At 64.0% G+C, this 16,969-nt stretch overlaps 1 protein-coding gene across 2 annotated transcripts; it reads right to left on the reverse strand.

Annotated features, from left to right (window-relative positions):
• Positions 1-119: 119 nt before the first annotated feature.
• On the reverse strand, positions 120-16,886 carry IGSF9 (immunoglobulin superfamily member 9). Of its 2 annotated transcripts, none has more exons than XM_026079074.1 (20): positions 16,775-16,886; positions 15,798-15,989; positions 9,598-9,750; positions 8,393-8,544; positions 7,778-7,895; positions 7,439-7,580; positions 7,003-7,148; positions 6,610-6,752; positions 6,391-6,531; positions 6,049-6,165; positions 5,506-5,656; positions 5,196-5,319; positions 4,910-5,085; positions 4,517-4,767; positions 4,192-4,276; positions 3,535-3,705; positions 3,220-3,265; positions 1,379-2,788; positions 740-885; positions 120-461 (listed from the first exon to the last, which is right to left on the reverse strand). In XM_026079074.1, exons 1-20 carry the CDS (start codon positions 16,824-16,826, stop codon positions 256-258), a joined length of 4,122 nt encoding a protein of 1,373 aa, XP_025934859.1. In that variant the 5' UTR covers positions 16,827-16,886; the 3' UTR covers positions 120-255. The 2 variants fall into 2 exon arrangements, with proteins under 2 accessions (XP_025934859.1, XP_025934858.1); XM_026079073.1 differs by having other exon boundaries at positions 15,798-15,992.
• Positions 16,887-16,969: the final 83 nt, after the last annotated feature.

Below are 16,969 nucleotides of genomic sequence, written 5' to 3' on the forward strand. Positions count from 1 at the left end.
GCAGGGAGCAGGGAAAAGGGTGCAGGGAGCAGGGAAAAGGGTGCTCCCTGGGCCTCGGCTCCAGCGCAGCCAGGCGGGCAGGGCCCCCGCCCGCTGGCTCAGGGCGCACGGGGCCGCGCTGCTCTCACGTCTCTTTATTCGGCTCACAGCAGCCTTCCCCCCGCTGCCACCCGCCCTTCCRGCCCCCAGCTGAGCCAGGACCACGTCCCGTGGCGCCGCACCGTGGGATGCACGGCCTGGGACACGCCGCGGCCCCTAGAGCAGCGTGGCCAGCTCAAAGTGCTCGGCGTAGCCGGCGCGGGTGGCGAGCCGCTGCCGCCGCTGCCGGGCTGCCTCCCTGCGGCGCCGGTAGGCCAGGAACTCCTCGCGCAGGGCCGTGCACCGGGCCTCGGGGCCGCCCGCCGCCTCCAGSGCCTCCGCCGACTTGGAATTCACCGGCGAGGCGCCCGGCCCTCGGGGTTCTGCGGAGAGACAGGCAGGGTCCGGCTGGACATGCGGATACCAGCCCCGCCAGACCCCACAGCCCCCTCCCGAAGGGATGTGGGAGCCCAGCCGGAGCCAGGTGCTGCCGCCCCTGTGCTTCCCTTTTCCCCACTCGGCTTGCGGAGCCATGAGATCCCCGAGAGCCCCATGGACAGGGCCCCGCTTCCCCTTTCATCCCGGCCCGACACCGGGGTGCTTCCCACCCGAGGGGGCACGGGGTGGCACGCCGCACTCGGACCCAAGCGCTGGCACTCACTCTGCCTCTCCAGGTCACGCATGGCGATGGTGGAGACGGGCCGCGCAGGGTCCCCGCTGCGGTACAGCTGCAGAGCATCCAGGATGTCCGACTCCAGCGCAAACTCCGAGTCCCACTCRTAGTTCTCATCCACGGACGTGTTCCTCCTGCGGGGCACCACGGCGCCATCAGCAGCAGGGCCTGTGCCCGCACACCCCTGCCCCCCTCGCCAAGGCGCAGAGCCTGTGCCTGACCCAGAGAGGTGCCAGGGTGAGCGACGGGGCAGACAAGCATGGGGCCAAACCTGGGCCCACGTGGGAAGCAAGAAGTGGGCACGAGGCCACGGACAATGGGCTGGCCCCAGCCAACCTGGTCCCCATGACCCGCAGTGACCTCCAAGGGCCAGCCTGAGGCTGGGCACCTCTGGGGCTCCCTCGGTGGCCTTCAGYTCATGAGCTGTTTCCGCTGTGGGTCCTGTGGGACGCCTGCTCCGGGTTGCCACGYGTGCTGCAATGTGGCCGGGCRGCTCCGCGCCCCACGCTGGGGCATYCCGGCCAAGCACCGTGCAAAGGCGGCAGGCTGAGTGCAACACGCAAAGAACGGGACGAGAGGTGCCCAAGCATGAGCCAGCTTGCCCCCACCATCCTGCCCRCAGCTCACCTCTTGCCTGCGCTGGGGAGGGCTGGATCCTTCCTCAGCCTGTCCTCCTCCGCCGCAGATCCTCCGCTTTGCCAGCCGCTGCCTTCCCCAAGCGGGGTGCCAAGAAAGTTGCCCCCGAGGGCCGGTGCCAGCGAGGGGGGCCGCAGGAAGGAGGCGCTGCCCCGGCCGCTGCTCTGGCTGGTTAAACTGCCCCGTGGCAGCTTCTCCAGCGCAGTGGGCTCCTGCTGCCTGCATGTCTCGAGCTGCCCCGCCAGGCCCAGAGCCCAGCTGGGCTCCGCGGGGACGGCCGAGGGCACGGCCTCAGTCCTGCCGCTGGKGGGGGACGCCTGGGTCCAACAAGCCGGCTCTGTGGCTTGGAGGGGGCTCAGGGAGCTGCTCCAGGCGGCAGTGCCGGGCAGCGAGGCCTTTGCAGGGCCTACCTGCTGCTTGGGGGGTTTGAGGAAAGCCGTGGCTGGAGGTGACGTGGCGTTGGCACATGTGTCCATATAGTCCGGACAGATTGTCCGCTCCATGCTCTCTAGGGAGCCCCCGGTCCCCAGCATGGTGGCCTCCAAGCTGCTTGGAGGCTCTGGCTCGCAGGGGGGCTGGCTTGGCTCACTYGCCTCCTCCTGGGGTGGCCAGTCACCATCGACGCACATCTCCTTGAAGAAGGGCAGGCTCAGGTACCGGAGGATCCCGCTCTGCGCTGGGGAGTCACCTTTTTGCCGGCTGCTCCGGATGCTGGGGCTGTCTGGGGGGGCGAGCCGGAGCAAGGGGGAGCCCTGGAGGGGCAGCGAGTCCCACAGCACGCTGGTCGTGCTCTCACCGGGCTCGGCGCTGCCCGTGCCGTCTCGCAGCTCCTCCACGGCACCGTAAGGCAGGGTCGCGGCGGATGCCACGGGGCTCAGGTCGACGATGCACAAGGCTGCGCCCTCGTCCGCAGGGCTGCTGCTGCCGTAGCCAAAGTAGTGGCCCTGGCGGTAGTTGGAGGCCCTGGCTCCCTGGCAGGCCTGCCCTGTGGCCCGGGGTCGCAGCGAGACCCCTTTCCGCCAGATGGGCTCTTTCTCCTCCGAATGGACCTGCAGGTAGGGCTCAGGCTGCTGCGCCAAGGGAGGTGCGGGCGAGGGGTCCCGCTGACGGTACAGCTCTGTCTCGGCGTAGGGCAGCGCCTCAAAGCTGCCCTCCTGCGACCGCTTGTCGGTCTCCACCACGAAGCGCCCATCGGGGCCCCGGCAGATCCGCTCCAGGGGCATGTGCTCCCCGACGTGGCTCTCATACACTGCGTACTTGGAGCTGGCCCCAGTGATGCTGAGGCCCAGGCTGGTGCCTGCCTTCTCGCCCCACAGCAGCGTCTGGCGCAGGCTCTGGTATGGAGATGCCTGCAGCTTCAACTTCATGGTACTGTCTGGGCTACCAGAGCCATGAGAATTGCTGCAAAAAAGAGAGGAGTCACTTGAGCATCTCCATCCTGGCTCCTGGGCTTGTCTGGCTGCACCCTGTTATGGGGCAGCTTCCGTCAGGCATCTCAACAGGTATCACGACCCTGCACTGCTGCCATGGGGTCTAGAGTCCAGCTTCTTTCTCTGGCTTCTGATCCTTTGCTCAGCCAAAACACCCGGCAAGGGTGAGCAGAGCACCAGGAGGGAGCCCTACGCCATAGCACATCCTGACCCAGCACCCCTCTCCCAAAGACCCCTCAACGGCCAGCTCTTCCACCTGAGCCAGCAGCAGTAGGGAAGGCCAGGCTGGTCCCCCTGGCCCATCCCACACCTGCCCTGAGCCAGCAGCGAGTGGATGAGGGGGAGCGCAGTGAGACGTCAAGGGAGTGAGACGGGGAGGGAGCATGGCATGGCGTGACTTACTGTGGAGGTGGAAGCTTCTTGCTGGGTGAGAAGACGAGTGGTGGATCTGGAAGGTCATGAGAACACAAGGGGATCACATGGCAAGCAATGCAAAGTGATGATGAGGAGACAGTGGCACCCACTCAGCCCTACTACCACCCTTTGTGAACCTCCAAAGCCCTGCCAGAGCCTCCCAGCCCTGGGCTGGCCTTGTCCCCTCCCTGAACACCCAGCCAGCCAGCCAACCAACCAGGTCCCGTCTCCCTGGACATGCTGGTTTGAGCTCTCTGAAAGCCCCGGGATCCAGGCATCTGCATCCATCCAGCTGGGTCTTACCTTGCCTTCGCTTCTGAATGCGTGCGGCACGCCGGCGGTTCATGATGCAGGCTGCCACAGTGCTGAAGATCACMGCCACGCTGAGGAAGCAGATCCCACCGATGACCCCAGCAAGCACGGGCTGTGGCAGGAACTCTGGGAGCTGGGTACGAGACGGATACACCTCCATGCCTGGGCCAGGACAGGAGACACTGTTAGACATTTGGTTACCTGCAGAGCATCCCGGCGCAGTGGGCACGCTGGCTGCACAGCGGCCACACCACCAGCACTGCAGGGATAAATAGTAAAACTTTGGCTTGCTTGCCCTTCTCTGCCCCTTGGGGCTTGTCACCTTCAGATGGACCCACAACCTCCACTGTGCCAGGCGGTGGGAGCAGGGATGCTCTGGACAAAGTTCTCTTGGTATCTAGTCCATCACATCAATATCATGCAAGTTCCACACATGGAGATGAGCGTTCTCACTGTGTTAACCTTGGTGGTCCTACTCCAGGGCCACTCTATGAGCTGCATCCCCTGGTCTAGCAGTAGGGACACTGGGGGTGGGAGCAGTAAGAAGAGGTTTCTATTTGGGAAGATCCTAGGCTACACTGGACACCTAGTCCCTTGGTTTCTGTCTCCAGGCCAGGAAGAGCAAGTGGGTTGCAGCCCAGGCCTTACCTGCTGTGGAGACGTTCACTGTGTTGCTAGGATCGCTGATGTAGCTGCCAGCAAAGGCCACCAGTCGAAACTCATAGAAGGCGTCCTGGGGGAGCAGAGAGCCATCAGCCTTGGCATGGTGACCAGACAAACCTCATCCCATCAGGCTACGGAGCTGAGCGGCCCTGCTGCATCGAGAGGGTCCCAGCTTCTCCCAGCACTGGACAGCAGCAATACCAACTCCTGCCAGGGGTCAACCCCCTCCTTGTTGCATCCCTGCACTCGTGCAGAGCCGCCCCTTGGGGGGGGGGGGGCACACAGCAAGGATTCCCCTTGACAACTGCACCTTGATGAGTCCTGGCACCAAGATCTGGGTCTTCGTGCTGGGGATGGAGCGGTCCAGCACCTCCCAGCCACCCTTGTCCTGTCGCAGCTCCAGTGCATAGCCGCTCAGCGCCACTGAGAACTGACCCGGGGGCTCCCACTGCAGCAGGACCCCACGTGCAGTCTCGTTGGCAGTTAGAGCCCGTGGCGGGGACAGGAAGATGTGCATGGTCATGGCAGGTGGCTCTGGAGGCACTGTGGTCAGCGGGAAGCCTGAGGAGAAAAGGGACATTGATGTGGGATGTGGGATGTGGTGGCGAGGGGAGAGCAGGGCAGAAACAGGAGCCTCCCATGCGTGTGAAGGTGCTTGGGGGAACTGGGGGATGCTGTGGGCAGCACCACAGCCCACTCTTACCCCTGGGCACGGAGGTGACAATCTGGCTGAAGGGGCCACTGCCCAGCTTGTTCTGGGCCAGGACGCTGAACTGGTAGCTCGTGTCTGGCTGGAGATTCTCCACCAAGAGGTGTTGAGCCCCAACTGGCACCGGCAGCGTCACCCAGTCATGATGGGCCCGAGGCAGATGCTTCGCCCTGAGGAGATGTGGGACCTGTGAGCCCAGAGCTGAGGGACAGGACCCTCTGCTGCCAGGTGGGATGGATGGGGCACAGGCATACTACATCCCTGCCCCTGTGGGACTCACAATGGTGTGTACCAGACGCTGAACCTCTGGAAATAACCTCCATCAAACCCTGGCTCCCAGGAGATGTTGGCTGCCAGCAGGAGTGGGAGCACAGAGACATTAGTGACGGCATGAGGACTGGTACCTGGTGGASAAAGCAGAGAGAAGACACATCAGACAAGGGCAGCTCAGACAACAGATGCGTGAGGGCATTTCCATCCCCTTCCAGTACAGTGGGACYGGGGTCGTTCACCCCACAGCTGCCCTCTCTATTCTTAGGGCACCCCAGCTCCCACGGACCAGGCCTGCCTGCCAGGGATGGGCGACTCACCCAGCACGTGGACAGAGGTGGCGGTGCTGATACGGGCCACCTGGTTGCTGGCTGTGCACTCCCAGACCCCATGCTGCTCCTTGATGAGTGGGCGGAAGATGAGGCTGCTGTTTGCATCCACCTGGGCGCCGTTCTTCCCCGCRCTGCCCAGCTGCACGGCAAGGCACAGACATGCTGAGAGCGGGCAACTGACTTGACCCTGCTGCAGGCCGGCTGCTCTGCAGCGACCCTGCCCATGCTGATGCAAATGGGACCTGACGTGCTTTAGATCCACTGCCCTGGGGGCAGTGTGGAAGCAGAGGCCAAAGAAGGGGCAGGATTTTGCCCTTGTTTCTTAGGGAATTGAGGACAGCACTAGCAAAGGGCCCTGGGCCTCTTCTCCAGCAGGAAGCAGGCTCTCAAGAGAGATGTGACCTGCACAGCGGCTGTGGGGACAAGGACATGGAGACTGCCCTGGGACATGAGGACTGATGTCCTAGAGGGCAAGAGTAGCATCAACCTCCCAGGTGGGCTCAGCTGGAGCCCCAGACCTGTGGCTCTTACCTTCACCCATGTGATAGTGGGTGGAGGATCCCCGTGGGCCATGCAGGGGATCACCAGCTCCCGGCCCACCTCCTGGAAGTATTCCTCCTTGGGGCGCACAGTGAAGGCAGGAGGGTCCTGGAATACAGTCAAGCACGGCGGTGGACTTGGTGGCAGGATGGATGGGGGCAGACCCATGGTAGGGCAGGCCGAAGGGCACCGTGGCACATCTGTATCACTGCATAGTTGGGTTGTTGCAAGGGTGGTGTGGCAGCGCCCATGCCAAATGGGTGCTTGGCCCAGCAGGGTGGGAGCAGATGGGGCAATGGGCTCAGGCAGTGTCATCCATCAGCCCTGCCTCACCTTGAGCAGCACACGCGTGGGCCGGGACTCGCCGGCTGTGCCATAGCTGTTGTACGGGGTACAGGTGTACACTCCCAGTGCATCGTCGTTCCCCGTTGCGATGATGATGGAGCCGTCAGATCTCATGGACCAGCCAGGGAACTAGGAGAGGGGGATGCTGGGGTCAGGACGAGGGGCTGGGGGCAGTGGGAAGACAGGGGAGGGTGCAAGCAGCAGTACCTTGTCCAGCTCCAGCGGGCGCCCATCTCTAGTCCAGCTGACAGAGAGCAGAGGGGGGTTGGCCCTAGTGGGGCACCGGATCACACCCTGCATCCCCTTGGGCAGGTGGGTCTCTGGGAGCATGGTGGTCACCTCCGCTGGATCTGTGAGGACAAACAGGGCACCAAGGCCTGTGTGAGGATTGCAGGAGGCTCATGGTTCCCACCAAGGCAGCTGAAGGAGCACCCCCTTCACACCAGGGCCTGCAAGACCTGCTGGTCTGGCCCATGGGCGCCTGGAGGGGTCCCTACTCTGCTGAGTCCRAAGGAGCCTTTTCGTGAGAGGAGCTGGTCACAGTGTGCCCTGGGCTCCTGAAAGGCAGCATGGCCTGCAAGGGGCTGCAGAACCTCTTACATAGCACTGTGATGAAGGCCGAGGCAGAAGGTGGCTTCCACAGCCCATTGCTAGGGATGCAGGTGTATTTGCCAGCGTCGTCTGGGGTAGTTCTCTGGAGCAGGAGACTCCCATCCACCAGGACGCGGACTCGAGCCTGGAGGTGGCTACAAAGAAAGGAGAGGGGAGGAGAATGAGCAGCGCAGCTGGGACCATCCCCACCATCCTGGGGTGAGAGAACCTCCCTCCTCAAGCCACCCAAGCAGCTCACTGCCTGCCTGTAGCGCTCAGGGGTGCCTGGATCCAGGCTTTGCGGGGCCACAGCAGCTCCTGCTGTGCCCCAGCACTGCCAGCCACCTGGGATAGCCAGCAGGAGCCCATGATCACCCAGTGTTGTCCCCAGCCCCCTCCTGCCACCCTGCTCGCCAGAATGCAGTGGGTCCCATTCCTGCCATACCTGAGATGGAAGACGTTGCTGTTGCCCTGTAACCAGGTGTAGGTGAGGTTGCCGGGATATGCCTCGGCCTGACATGCAAGGAAGGCGTCTTGGGAGATGTTGAYGGTGATGTTCTGAGGTGGTACCACGATGATGGGTGGCCCTGCAGTATGGTGCAGAGAGGACAGTGAGGGCTGGGGACAAGGGACGGCCCCAACYGCTCCAAAAGCTGGTCATACCTGTGCTCCTCCCAAACCCATCCCCTGTGATGCGGCTCCCTCCGTGCCCCGGGGGAGCAGGGTGTCCAGCACCCAGCGGGGTGGCCCATCTGGTCAGGGCTCAAACAGCACCCACTCTTACCCTGCACGAGCACACGGGTGGTGTGGGTGATGGTGCCCTCCTTGCTGGAAGCATGGCAGGTGTACGTGCCTGCGCTGGCCCGCTCCACGACAGCGATGCTCAGCGTCCCGTTCCTCACCTGCAATGGCACCCGGCACAGCCTCGTCAGCACCACCGTGGTGGCGAGAGAGGGACCAGTGCCACCTGCCTGCCTCTGCAAGCTGCTGGGCTGCAGGAGGAGCTCCATTGCGGCAGCACAGCCTTCCCCTTCCTGCAGCGAATTCCCAAGCCCTTCACCTGCATCAGGCTCAAAGGCTCTTCCCTGGGGAACAGCCCTGGTGCAGTGTCTTCCTGGCTGGCTGGACCCTCCCTGGGGACCCCGGGAGTCATGGCATGGCCACCAAGGGACAGGACRCCCTCAGAAACATGGCACCATGGGCAGGGCCGGTGGCAGGAGCTGGGTGCCGCCCTGGTGAGGCCAGGCACATGCTCTCCAGCCGAGCAGAGGCTTGTTGCTCTGTATGCCTGGGTGCCCCACAAGACCCTTGCCGAGATGGATGACACATGACGTGGATGCCTGGTGGTCACAGCTCCACGTCCCTTGGCACGAGGCTACCAGAGACCTGCCTTTCTCACCTGCACTGTGCCCCCACTCTGGACAGCCAGGTCGCTCCTCTTCCAGGTGACAAGGGGTTGGGGGTTGCCAACAGCCGTGCAAGTAAGGCTCAGTGTGTCCCGGTCTCGCACCTCTACGAATGCAGGGGGGGTTTCCAGGAAGGTGGGGGGTGCTGCAAAGACATAAACCCAGAGTCTCACCCCTGGGTTGCTGGCATGGCTTGACTGGTCTTAGAAGACAAGTGGATCTAGCCATGTGTGGTCTTTGCTGGTACAGGGCAGAGCAGTGATCTCTGGAGCAGGATCCAGATCTCTGGGAAACAAACTGGTGGCTGACACTGATCCCAGCTCTGCTATTGCAGTAGCTGCTCTTCCTGCCCTTGGGGAAGACAAACTCCTCCCCACTGTCCCCCCCATCCTCACTGTCATCCTCAAAATGGGGCAGCAAAGTGATGTGGAGCAAGTGTAGGTGCAGGGTGGATGTATGTGCGCAATGTGCACAGGGAAGGTCCCTCCCGGCAGAGCACACAGGAGAGCACAGGACAAAGTCTCCCTTGCTCAGGGTGTCAGAGCAGCACCATCTGCTCTGCGAGGTCCATTCTGGCTTCCCACAGGCTAAGTGGAGAGCCTGAGGAAGGACCAGGAACAGCCCCATGGCTGGTGAGCAGGCCACCTGCCCTGACAGCTGAGATGCTCTGCCTGGCACTGGCCTTCTCTGTAAGCTGCTTGGGTCTTCCCAGAGCACACGAGTTGCCCTACAATCCATCCTGGAGCTAGGACTCAGACGGAGGGCCACAAAAAGAGCAGATACGAGAGCAATTTGCAGCAAGGGGCAGAGCTGGCTCAGGTAGGCAGAGCAGACAGCAGCCTGGGCTCACTCAGGCACAGCCAAGAGCCCAGCCCAGCGCTTGGAGGTTTCAGGAGCAGTTTCGGCTCTGCCTAAGCCCTGTTACCTTTCTACATCACACCAACCTGACCAACTGCTGGCCCTCAATCACACTCCCAAGGCCATGCCTGAASAAGACAGATCTGAGGCAACCTGAACCTGCCTCCAGGATCCCAAGCTCTTGTCACACCATATTAAACGTGCACATGAAGGCAGCCACAAACCCTGAAGCCCATCCCTGAGACTCATAACAGCACCTGCTGCTGAGCAAGGAGCTGTTAAAACTTCCATGCCGACTGCTGCAGGAGCCCACACACACTGAACATTGCCCCGGCCGTACCGTTGACGGTGAGGTGGATCCAGGTGCCGTTCTGGAAGTCGTCGTCGGTGCTGTGCCGGTCCAGGAAGAGCACGCGGCACTCGTACCAGCCTTGGTCCTCGGCGCGCAGGAGGTCGATGCGCAGCGAGGCACCTTCTTCAATGCGCACGCGACCTGCCGAGCAAGAGGTGTCCGTCACGCGAGCGCTGCCAGCTCGGGGATGGCCATGTCCTCGGGCCGCCTGCCTCCCTGGAGCGCCCACCCAYGCAGCGCAGAGCCCAGCCTCTGCCAGCCCTCGCGGCGCGCTCAGCAGCTTCTCCGGGGAGCGGGGCCAAGTGCCCCACTTGGCAGCGCGAGGATCTGCCCCGTGCAGCCGGGATGCGCTCAGGCTGCTTCCGCCGCGACTGGCAGCTCCCACCGCGGCTGGCTGGCTCTGCGGGGGGCTGGGAACGGCCTTGCAGACAAAAGCCGGGACAGCCACRCTGGGGCGGAGGTCAGTCAAACCGACAGTTAGTGCTACACGGCTTGCTGCTGTTGGGGAAACGGGCTGGAAGAAGTAGAGATCAGCTCTGCCACCCACTCCCGTGCAGAGCAGTCTCAGTGGGAACCCCCTAGACTCCTGGCAACGTGGTCCCCATGCCCTGAGCATCRCTCCCAGCAGCTGCTGTGCCCCCGGGGGGCCGACCCTAATGGCCCTCTGCCTCCCCCAGACCCAAAAGCCCCTCGAGCTACCAGCCTGCCTGCAAAATCCCTCCCTGCACCCTTCCCCATTGCTTCCTGGCTCGCTGGGTGCCTTTCAGGGATTGTCCCYTCGGCCGCCCTTTCCCCTCAAGAGCCCCCCCGGCCGTCTCACCCTTAGGAGCCCTGCTAAGCTCTGGGTATGCGAGGCACCCCCGCACCTTTCCCTTGCCCTGCAGCACGCAGTCCAGCTAGCCCAAACCCATCACCAGCCTGGCAAGGACTCGTGGCACAGGCGTTACRACCCACGCCGGGGCTGGCCAGAGGCACAGGGCTCTCCCGAGCCGCAGGGTCCTCGYTCTGAGCCCAGGGCAGCCAGCGGCCCCGCACCACACAGCCTTTTTGATGAGGAGGAGGATAAGGACCTAGAGCAACAGCGAACACAGTCCTCTAATCCCCTGGGCTATTATCAGAGCCGTAATCGGCTTAGAAGTGCAGCAGGCAATTGGCTCAGCACCTGGGCCGGGGTGCACGGACAGCACCCCGGGCACAAGTACGCACCCCCAGACGTCACTGCACACACCCATGCTCCAGAGAGCTCCCCCAGGCCAGAGAGGTGGGCTCAGGGCCTCGCGCGCCATTGCCCCACGCTCCGGGGGGCTGGCCCGGCAGCACGGCACATCGCGGCAAGATCCAGGCCTGGCTTGCGCGCAGCCGGGGTGGTGACACCCTGCACCGCACACACGGCTCTCGACTCTCCCCAGCCTCGAGACGCTTTGGTCAAAGGCCCAGAGCTCCTCTAAATGTCTTCATGAAATGTTTCCAACATAGTCGGTTTTGCTGGAAAACACATCAGCTCTATCCAGGGCACCTCCCCRGGATGGAGGCAGCCTTTGGAAACGCTTCAAGCCAAGTGAGAGCGGATGTGTTCAAGCGCCTTTCCCTCTCAGACATGACCCACACCCGCCGACCCACAGCGCGTGCCCACGCACCAGGCACTCTCAGGATTACTTGCACACGCAATTTAACGCTGCTGCCTCGGTGTGGCAAGCCCCGAAGCCAAGACAGAGCCGCGCAGGCAGCTGAGGGCACGCGCATGGCTGTGGGAAGGAGCTCAGCTCAGCGCTTTGCAGGTCAAACCTGCTCCCTGGGGCTGCGGTATCACCAGCTCAGCATCACACACAGTCTCCACGCGCTGCTTGAGGCCACAGGAGCCCAGGCTTCGGCACCGCSTGGGTGCTACAGGGCAGGATGCTGTGATCACACCCAAAGAGCCCGGGAAGAAGGGGGAGAAGTGGCAACACCAGGGCAGGCTGGTTTGGGCACAGGGGTTGGACAGTTTAGGGACAGGATCGTATGCTGGGGCCAACAGCCCTGCGTAAACCCAGCACATAGAAACACATACAAACCCTCCCCATTGGTGCCTGGAGTTTTGTCCAGCCTCTGCAGCCACCCTCTGCCCTCTCCCCAGCTCTCCCATCCCTCCTGCTTCTCCCCACAGCCTCCAGTCCAGACCCACGGCATCTCCAGCAGCAGATGCCAGGCACAGTTGGAGTTGGATGTATCTGGGTGCCTCTGGCTACATCCACCACTCCGCACATGGAACAACACCCCAGGCAAAAAAAAAACAAAAAAACCCAAAAAACCCCACCCTAGGCACGTGCCAGTGGCACATGTAAAGGGGAGCAGCCGTGCACAAACTCCGTGCAGGACTGATGTCCGCCCACGGWTGGCCTGGCCTGAGGCTTTGCTTTGGTCTCGCGAAGGAAGGGCTGCGAGCCTGGCTGGAGCAGGGCTGCGAGCGTGCAGTTTGGCCAGGCAGCCGGCTGCACGCGCGAGCGAGTGCACCCCTCTGCGCGCACCTTGTGCGGCTTGGCACCTCGCTGCAAGCCGTCAACGCGCTCCTGGGGCCCGGGAATAGCTGTCGGTCCCAATATGACAGTGGCTGGCAACATCTCTGCTCTTGTATCCCTGCTGGACCCTCCAACCTATGAGCCAGAGCTCAGCTAGGGACACGCAACAGGGGCTAAAGAAGGGTTGTAGGAGCAGAGACGGGGATGGGAATGAAGGCAAAACACCTTTGGGACAAGGAGCCCTTCCCATTTTGTTCCCACAGCTGCTCTTTAGCAGGCTGAGCACCCCACCTTCAGCCCTGGTGAAGCCAGGGCAGCTTCAGGGAGTGCAGAAAAGCTCCCAGATCGCCGCCAGTGCTGCTCCCCACCGGCAGCTGCCAGCTTGCGGCCTCAGGAGCCAGCCGGGAGCAGCAAGCTCCCAAACAAAGGTCCTATTGGAAAAGATCAGAGTGCCCTGGGGATACACCCCCCCCAGCCTCCCTCTAATCCCCCGCGCCGGCCCCAGCCCCCTCCTCCTCATTCACCACCCAGCCGATAACAAAACTGCCTTTGCCCTCCTGCCACCGGCATCTCCCAGTGCCTGGCAACCACCATTCAAAGGGACACAAAAGGGGGCTAAAGCCCCATCCGTTGGCGGCTGTCGCTCTCGGCGTCACGAGGGGCAGGGGCCGGGGCGCCCCAGAGCAGGCAGCGGCTAAGCCAGGGACTGCCAGCCCCCTGCCCTGCTCTGGGACAGCGGCCCGTGACACCACGGGGGACAGTGGCCCCTGGGGAAGGCCGGCTGAGCGAGGGAGAGCTGGCCCCGTTCCCCCAAGCACTGGAGGGGAGCAGCCCAGGAGCTTTCACGGAGACAGATGCATCCCACCCCACTTGCATCCCACTCTGGGATGCCCCAAACTGCCCCATGATGGGAGCGGGCAGCAAAGGGGGGCTTCCCTGGGGGATATTTGAGCTGCTCCACCTGGGAAGGGCTGGAAGGAGGAGCTGCCCTTGGCAGCTAYGTTGAGCCTGGGCTGCTCCGGGCAGCCCCTGCCCATCCCTCCCATCCCTTCCCAGCCCCCCAGGCGCCGCAGAGGATTGAAAATAAGCAGCCTGCTGCCATGGTGACAGCCACCAGCCCCCCTCGCCCACCCACCTCGCCCTTGATACAGCCGACCAGGCCCGCGAGCGAGATCCCCTTCCCCCAGCAGGTCCCCGTGCCGGCCCTCGTCCCCAAGGGCCGAGCACTGGGAGCACCCAAACCTGCTCCCACGGCCCCCTCGGGGCTCGGGTGACACCAGGACAGGTGCCGTGGCACCAGGTACAGGGCCAAGCACCGCCAGGAGGCAGGGGAAGGGCCGAGAGCGCAGGCAGGATGCGGGCAGGTCCCTTCTGCTGCCCTCGCGGGGGTAACCTGAACTCCCTGTGGCTGAGAGGCCCTGCAAAGCCCCCGGGCTCAGGTAACAGGAGCGAGACGGAGCCAGCGCGGAGCAGCAGCCCAGCATGGGCCTCCCAGGAGAGCGAGTGCCGGAGGGTTTGTTGTCACTGCTGGTTCGGCAGAGCCAGCGTGGGGGCGGGGGCCGCCCSGGCTCGCAGCGCAAGGCGTCCCCAGCCCGCGGGTGCAGGCTGGCGGGCAAGAGAAGCAGAGGATTGCTCCGAGATCGGCCCTCTCCTGCGCAACCTGCTCTCGCAGGCTCAGCCTTTACACCCAGGAAGGGGCAGCGTTTCTCCGCCTGTGCCCATATCCAGCCAGGAGCGGGGTCAGTTTGAACCCCAACACGTGGCACTTTTTTTTAGGCAGTGGCCAGTTTTGCTTATGGAGGTGGGATCCTGCGACTAGAGCCCGAGAGCCTTGACCTAGGCACAATCCAGCCACCTGCCCATCCCTGCCGCTCCCACGGGAGGATTTCAGCACGGTGCTGCCACAGGCTGCCAGCCCTTTCCCCTCCTCCGCAGGAGACGCCAAGCCTCTCCCTTAATTATGGGAAGAGCCCRTTGCCGTCGCCTCTGCATTTGCAGGGATCCCTCAAGGTCTGCCACTGCTTCACTTTAAATATCCCATAAAGAGGAGACTATCCCCCTCCCACGCCACAGCCCTTTCCCAGCACAGCTTTGCTCCAAATCCCAGCCAGCCCAGCGCTGCCAATTAGCAGCTTCGCTGAAATCCCCTCCCCAAGCTCAACCTTCAAGCGACCCACATGGGCCGAAGCGACGGCGTGGCAGCGTCCGGTGTGTCCGCAGCCCGGCAAAGAGCTGGGCGTCAAAGGGAAGCCCAGCAGCAGGGCTCCCCGCTCCCACCAGCTCTGCTCCAGCGGCCTGGCACAGCCCACCGCTGGCCTATGGCAAAGCGAGACACCGGCTCCTGCAACAGCCATGCTCCCACTACTGTCCCGGGCAGCCTCTGGAGCTCGCAGTGATGTCTCTTGAAGGATTTCACTTCTGCCCACGCTCAAAGTGAGACACGAGCAGGGCTGGCTTGTGGGATCAGACAGGACAGCACGCAGCCTGGCAGTAGTACCTGGCTCCTTTTGGACCTGGCGGACAGGATAAGAGAGCCCGGAGAGCGCAGCGGGCAGTGCCACGACGCAGGAACACTGACTGGCCCCAAGGTGCCCATCAGGCAGCGCCCACGGCTGGGCCACCTGCCTCGGAAACCTGCAGGCCTTCCTGGAGGTCCCCTGCCCAGTGAGGCCAGGAGCAAGCTTCCCCRGGAAGCAGCCCACAGGGGGATTAGAGCAGAGACCCAGAAGCAGCATCAGTCCTGCCTTTGACCCCAAGGAACGCCCAGCCTGGAGCCTGCAGGCACCACCCAACCCTGAGCAGGGTCTGGACTGCCCTCTGCCACCATCCTGCTCCCAGTGTTGAGGAGCAGGGGATTGGCGATGGAAAGACGACCATGTTTTGTGCTGCCTGCAGGTCAGAGCGGATCCAGACCTGCCGCTGGCTTCCCTGATAAGGGATTTTGCAGCATGCACTAGGATGGAGGCACAACCTGAGCACAGCGGAGCTGCACCACATAGCACCCAACACCCAGGAGCTCCTACGCCCAAGCAATCAGCCACACCAGTTCCCAAGCAGGTGCTGCTGGGGGAGGGGAACCCCTGTAGCCAGAGGCCACATCGACAAGCTGCGATCGCAGGTGTGCCGGGTGCTTCCTGCCTCAGCCGGCACCACCAACATGTGCTGGGAAGCCTCTCCCACCCCACCGCTCTGGCAGGGGCAACCTCCCGCTGCAGAGCCGGGGACCTCCGGCTCTCCTGCAGGCTGCACACCCAGCACTAGTGGGTCCCAAATCCCCTCTGCCTCCTCCTCCTGCCATCCGTCAAGTGGCTGTGCAAGGCGGGGGGGGGAGGGACGCTCAACCCCAGCACGGTGACACCACCCCCCTCCCCAGCCCTCTCGCTGCTCCGGGCCGGAGGGAGAGCCCCGCCGGGTTTGCTGTGCCGCCCCACCACCTCGGGAGCATGATTAATGCACTCTGACAGTGGCAGCCCTTGGCTGGGGCCCAGCCAAGGAGAGCGGGGAAGCGAGCAGGTCGCGTTCCCGTCGTATGCCACAGGCGGCCTGCCCGGGCTCACGTCAGGGTCAGTCCCAGCCCCCCAAGGCCTGGGCCAGCAGGGCCTTCCCAGGACCCACGGCACAGACCCACAGCTGCTGCCACAAAGCCACAACGCCCCAGGCGCAGGACGTGCTGCCGGCTGCGGGACTTACCGATGTACTCCGGGTCCACGCGCGGTGAGTAGAGCCCAAACTTGATGAAGATGGGCAGGATGAAGCCAAAGCGGACCCACTCGATCACGTAGAGAGGGGGACGGGTCTCCTGAGCGTCCAGGAGGTTGCAGCCCAGGACCGTGCTCTCTCCAACCCGTCCGACCACAGCCTGAGACTCCGTCTGGCTGTTACCTGCTGGGGCCAACACAAAAGGGTCAAGTGCTTGTGAGCGGGACCACCGAGGTGCTGACCGGGGCTGCGGCTCAGGGAACGCTACCTCTTCCCGTGAGGCCAAAGCAAGTGGGATCGGCAACGCCACGACCCCAGGTGTGCCGGGCAGGAGAGGCAAAAAGGCCGTGTGCCCCCGCTCTGCCCACTCTTCAAGCCCGCTGCACCCAGAGAGCAAACGCAACTTTTTCCCCCTATCCGCCACCGGAGAAGGGCGAGCGCCGCGTGTAAGCACGCCTCACCCCCCAGGGACGCTCCGAGGAGCCCGGGGCACACGCCTGAACCAGGAAACACGCCAACACCTCGCTTTGCAACGTGCTAGGAGCCAGCACCCCGCTCCCAGCAGGGCAATGATGACCCCCAGCTCTGGCTTCTCGTGGGCTCCCACCTTCTGGAGCAGAAACACGCACACCACCGCACCGCGTGCCTCGGCGGGCCGGGAGGGCACGCGGGGAAGGGGCGGCAGGCGAGCGCAGCCCCACAAGCTCGGCGTGGACCAGCAAGGGGGGGGGGGCAGAGGAGGAGGAAAAGAAAAACCCACGGACAAAGAAAACCTCAGAACACCCACGCGCGTGTTGGGGTACCAGCAACCCAAACGACTGCCCAGCCCGGAGCCGCCGGGATCCCCGCTCGGAGCCAGCCGCACCAGCCCGTCCAGCCGGAGACGACCGCGACAGCGGCAGCGCGTCTCGCCGCCGGGCGGCTGCTCCGGGCCCCGCAGCGCGAAGGGACCCGCCGCGGCCGCCTACCCTCAGCGCCGGCGAGCAGGCTGAGGAAGGCAAGCCAGAGCCGCCACCGCATAGCACAGCTGCCCCGTCGCACGCCGGCGAGCGGCTCCCTCGGCGGCCCCGCGGCCTCCGCCGCCGCCGGCGGAGACCGGTCGCGGCGGGGCGTCAGCGGGTGGCGCTGGCGCGGGGCCGGCGGTCAAGTGTCAGCGCGGTGCC

The sequence above is a fragment of the Apteryx rowi genome, unplaced genomic scaffold (assembly GCF_003343035.1).
Source record: "Apteryx rowi isolate R43461 unplaced genomic scaffold, aptRow1 scaffold_492, whole genome shotgun sequence".
Taxonomy (NCBI): Eukaryota; Metazoa; Chordata; class Aves; order Apterygiformes; family Apterygidae; genus Apteryx; species Apteryx rowi.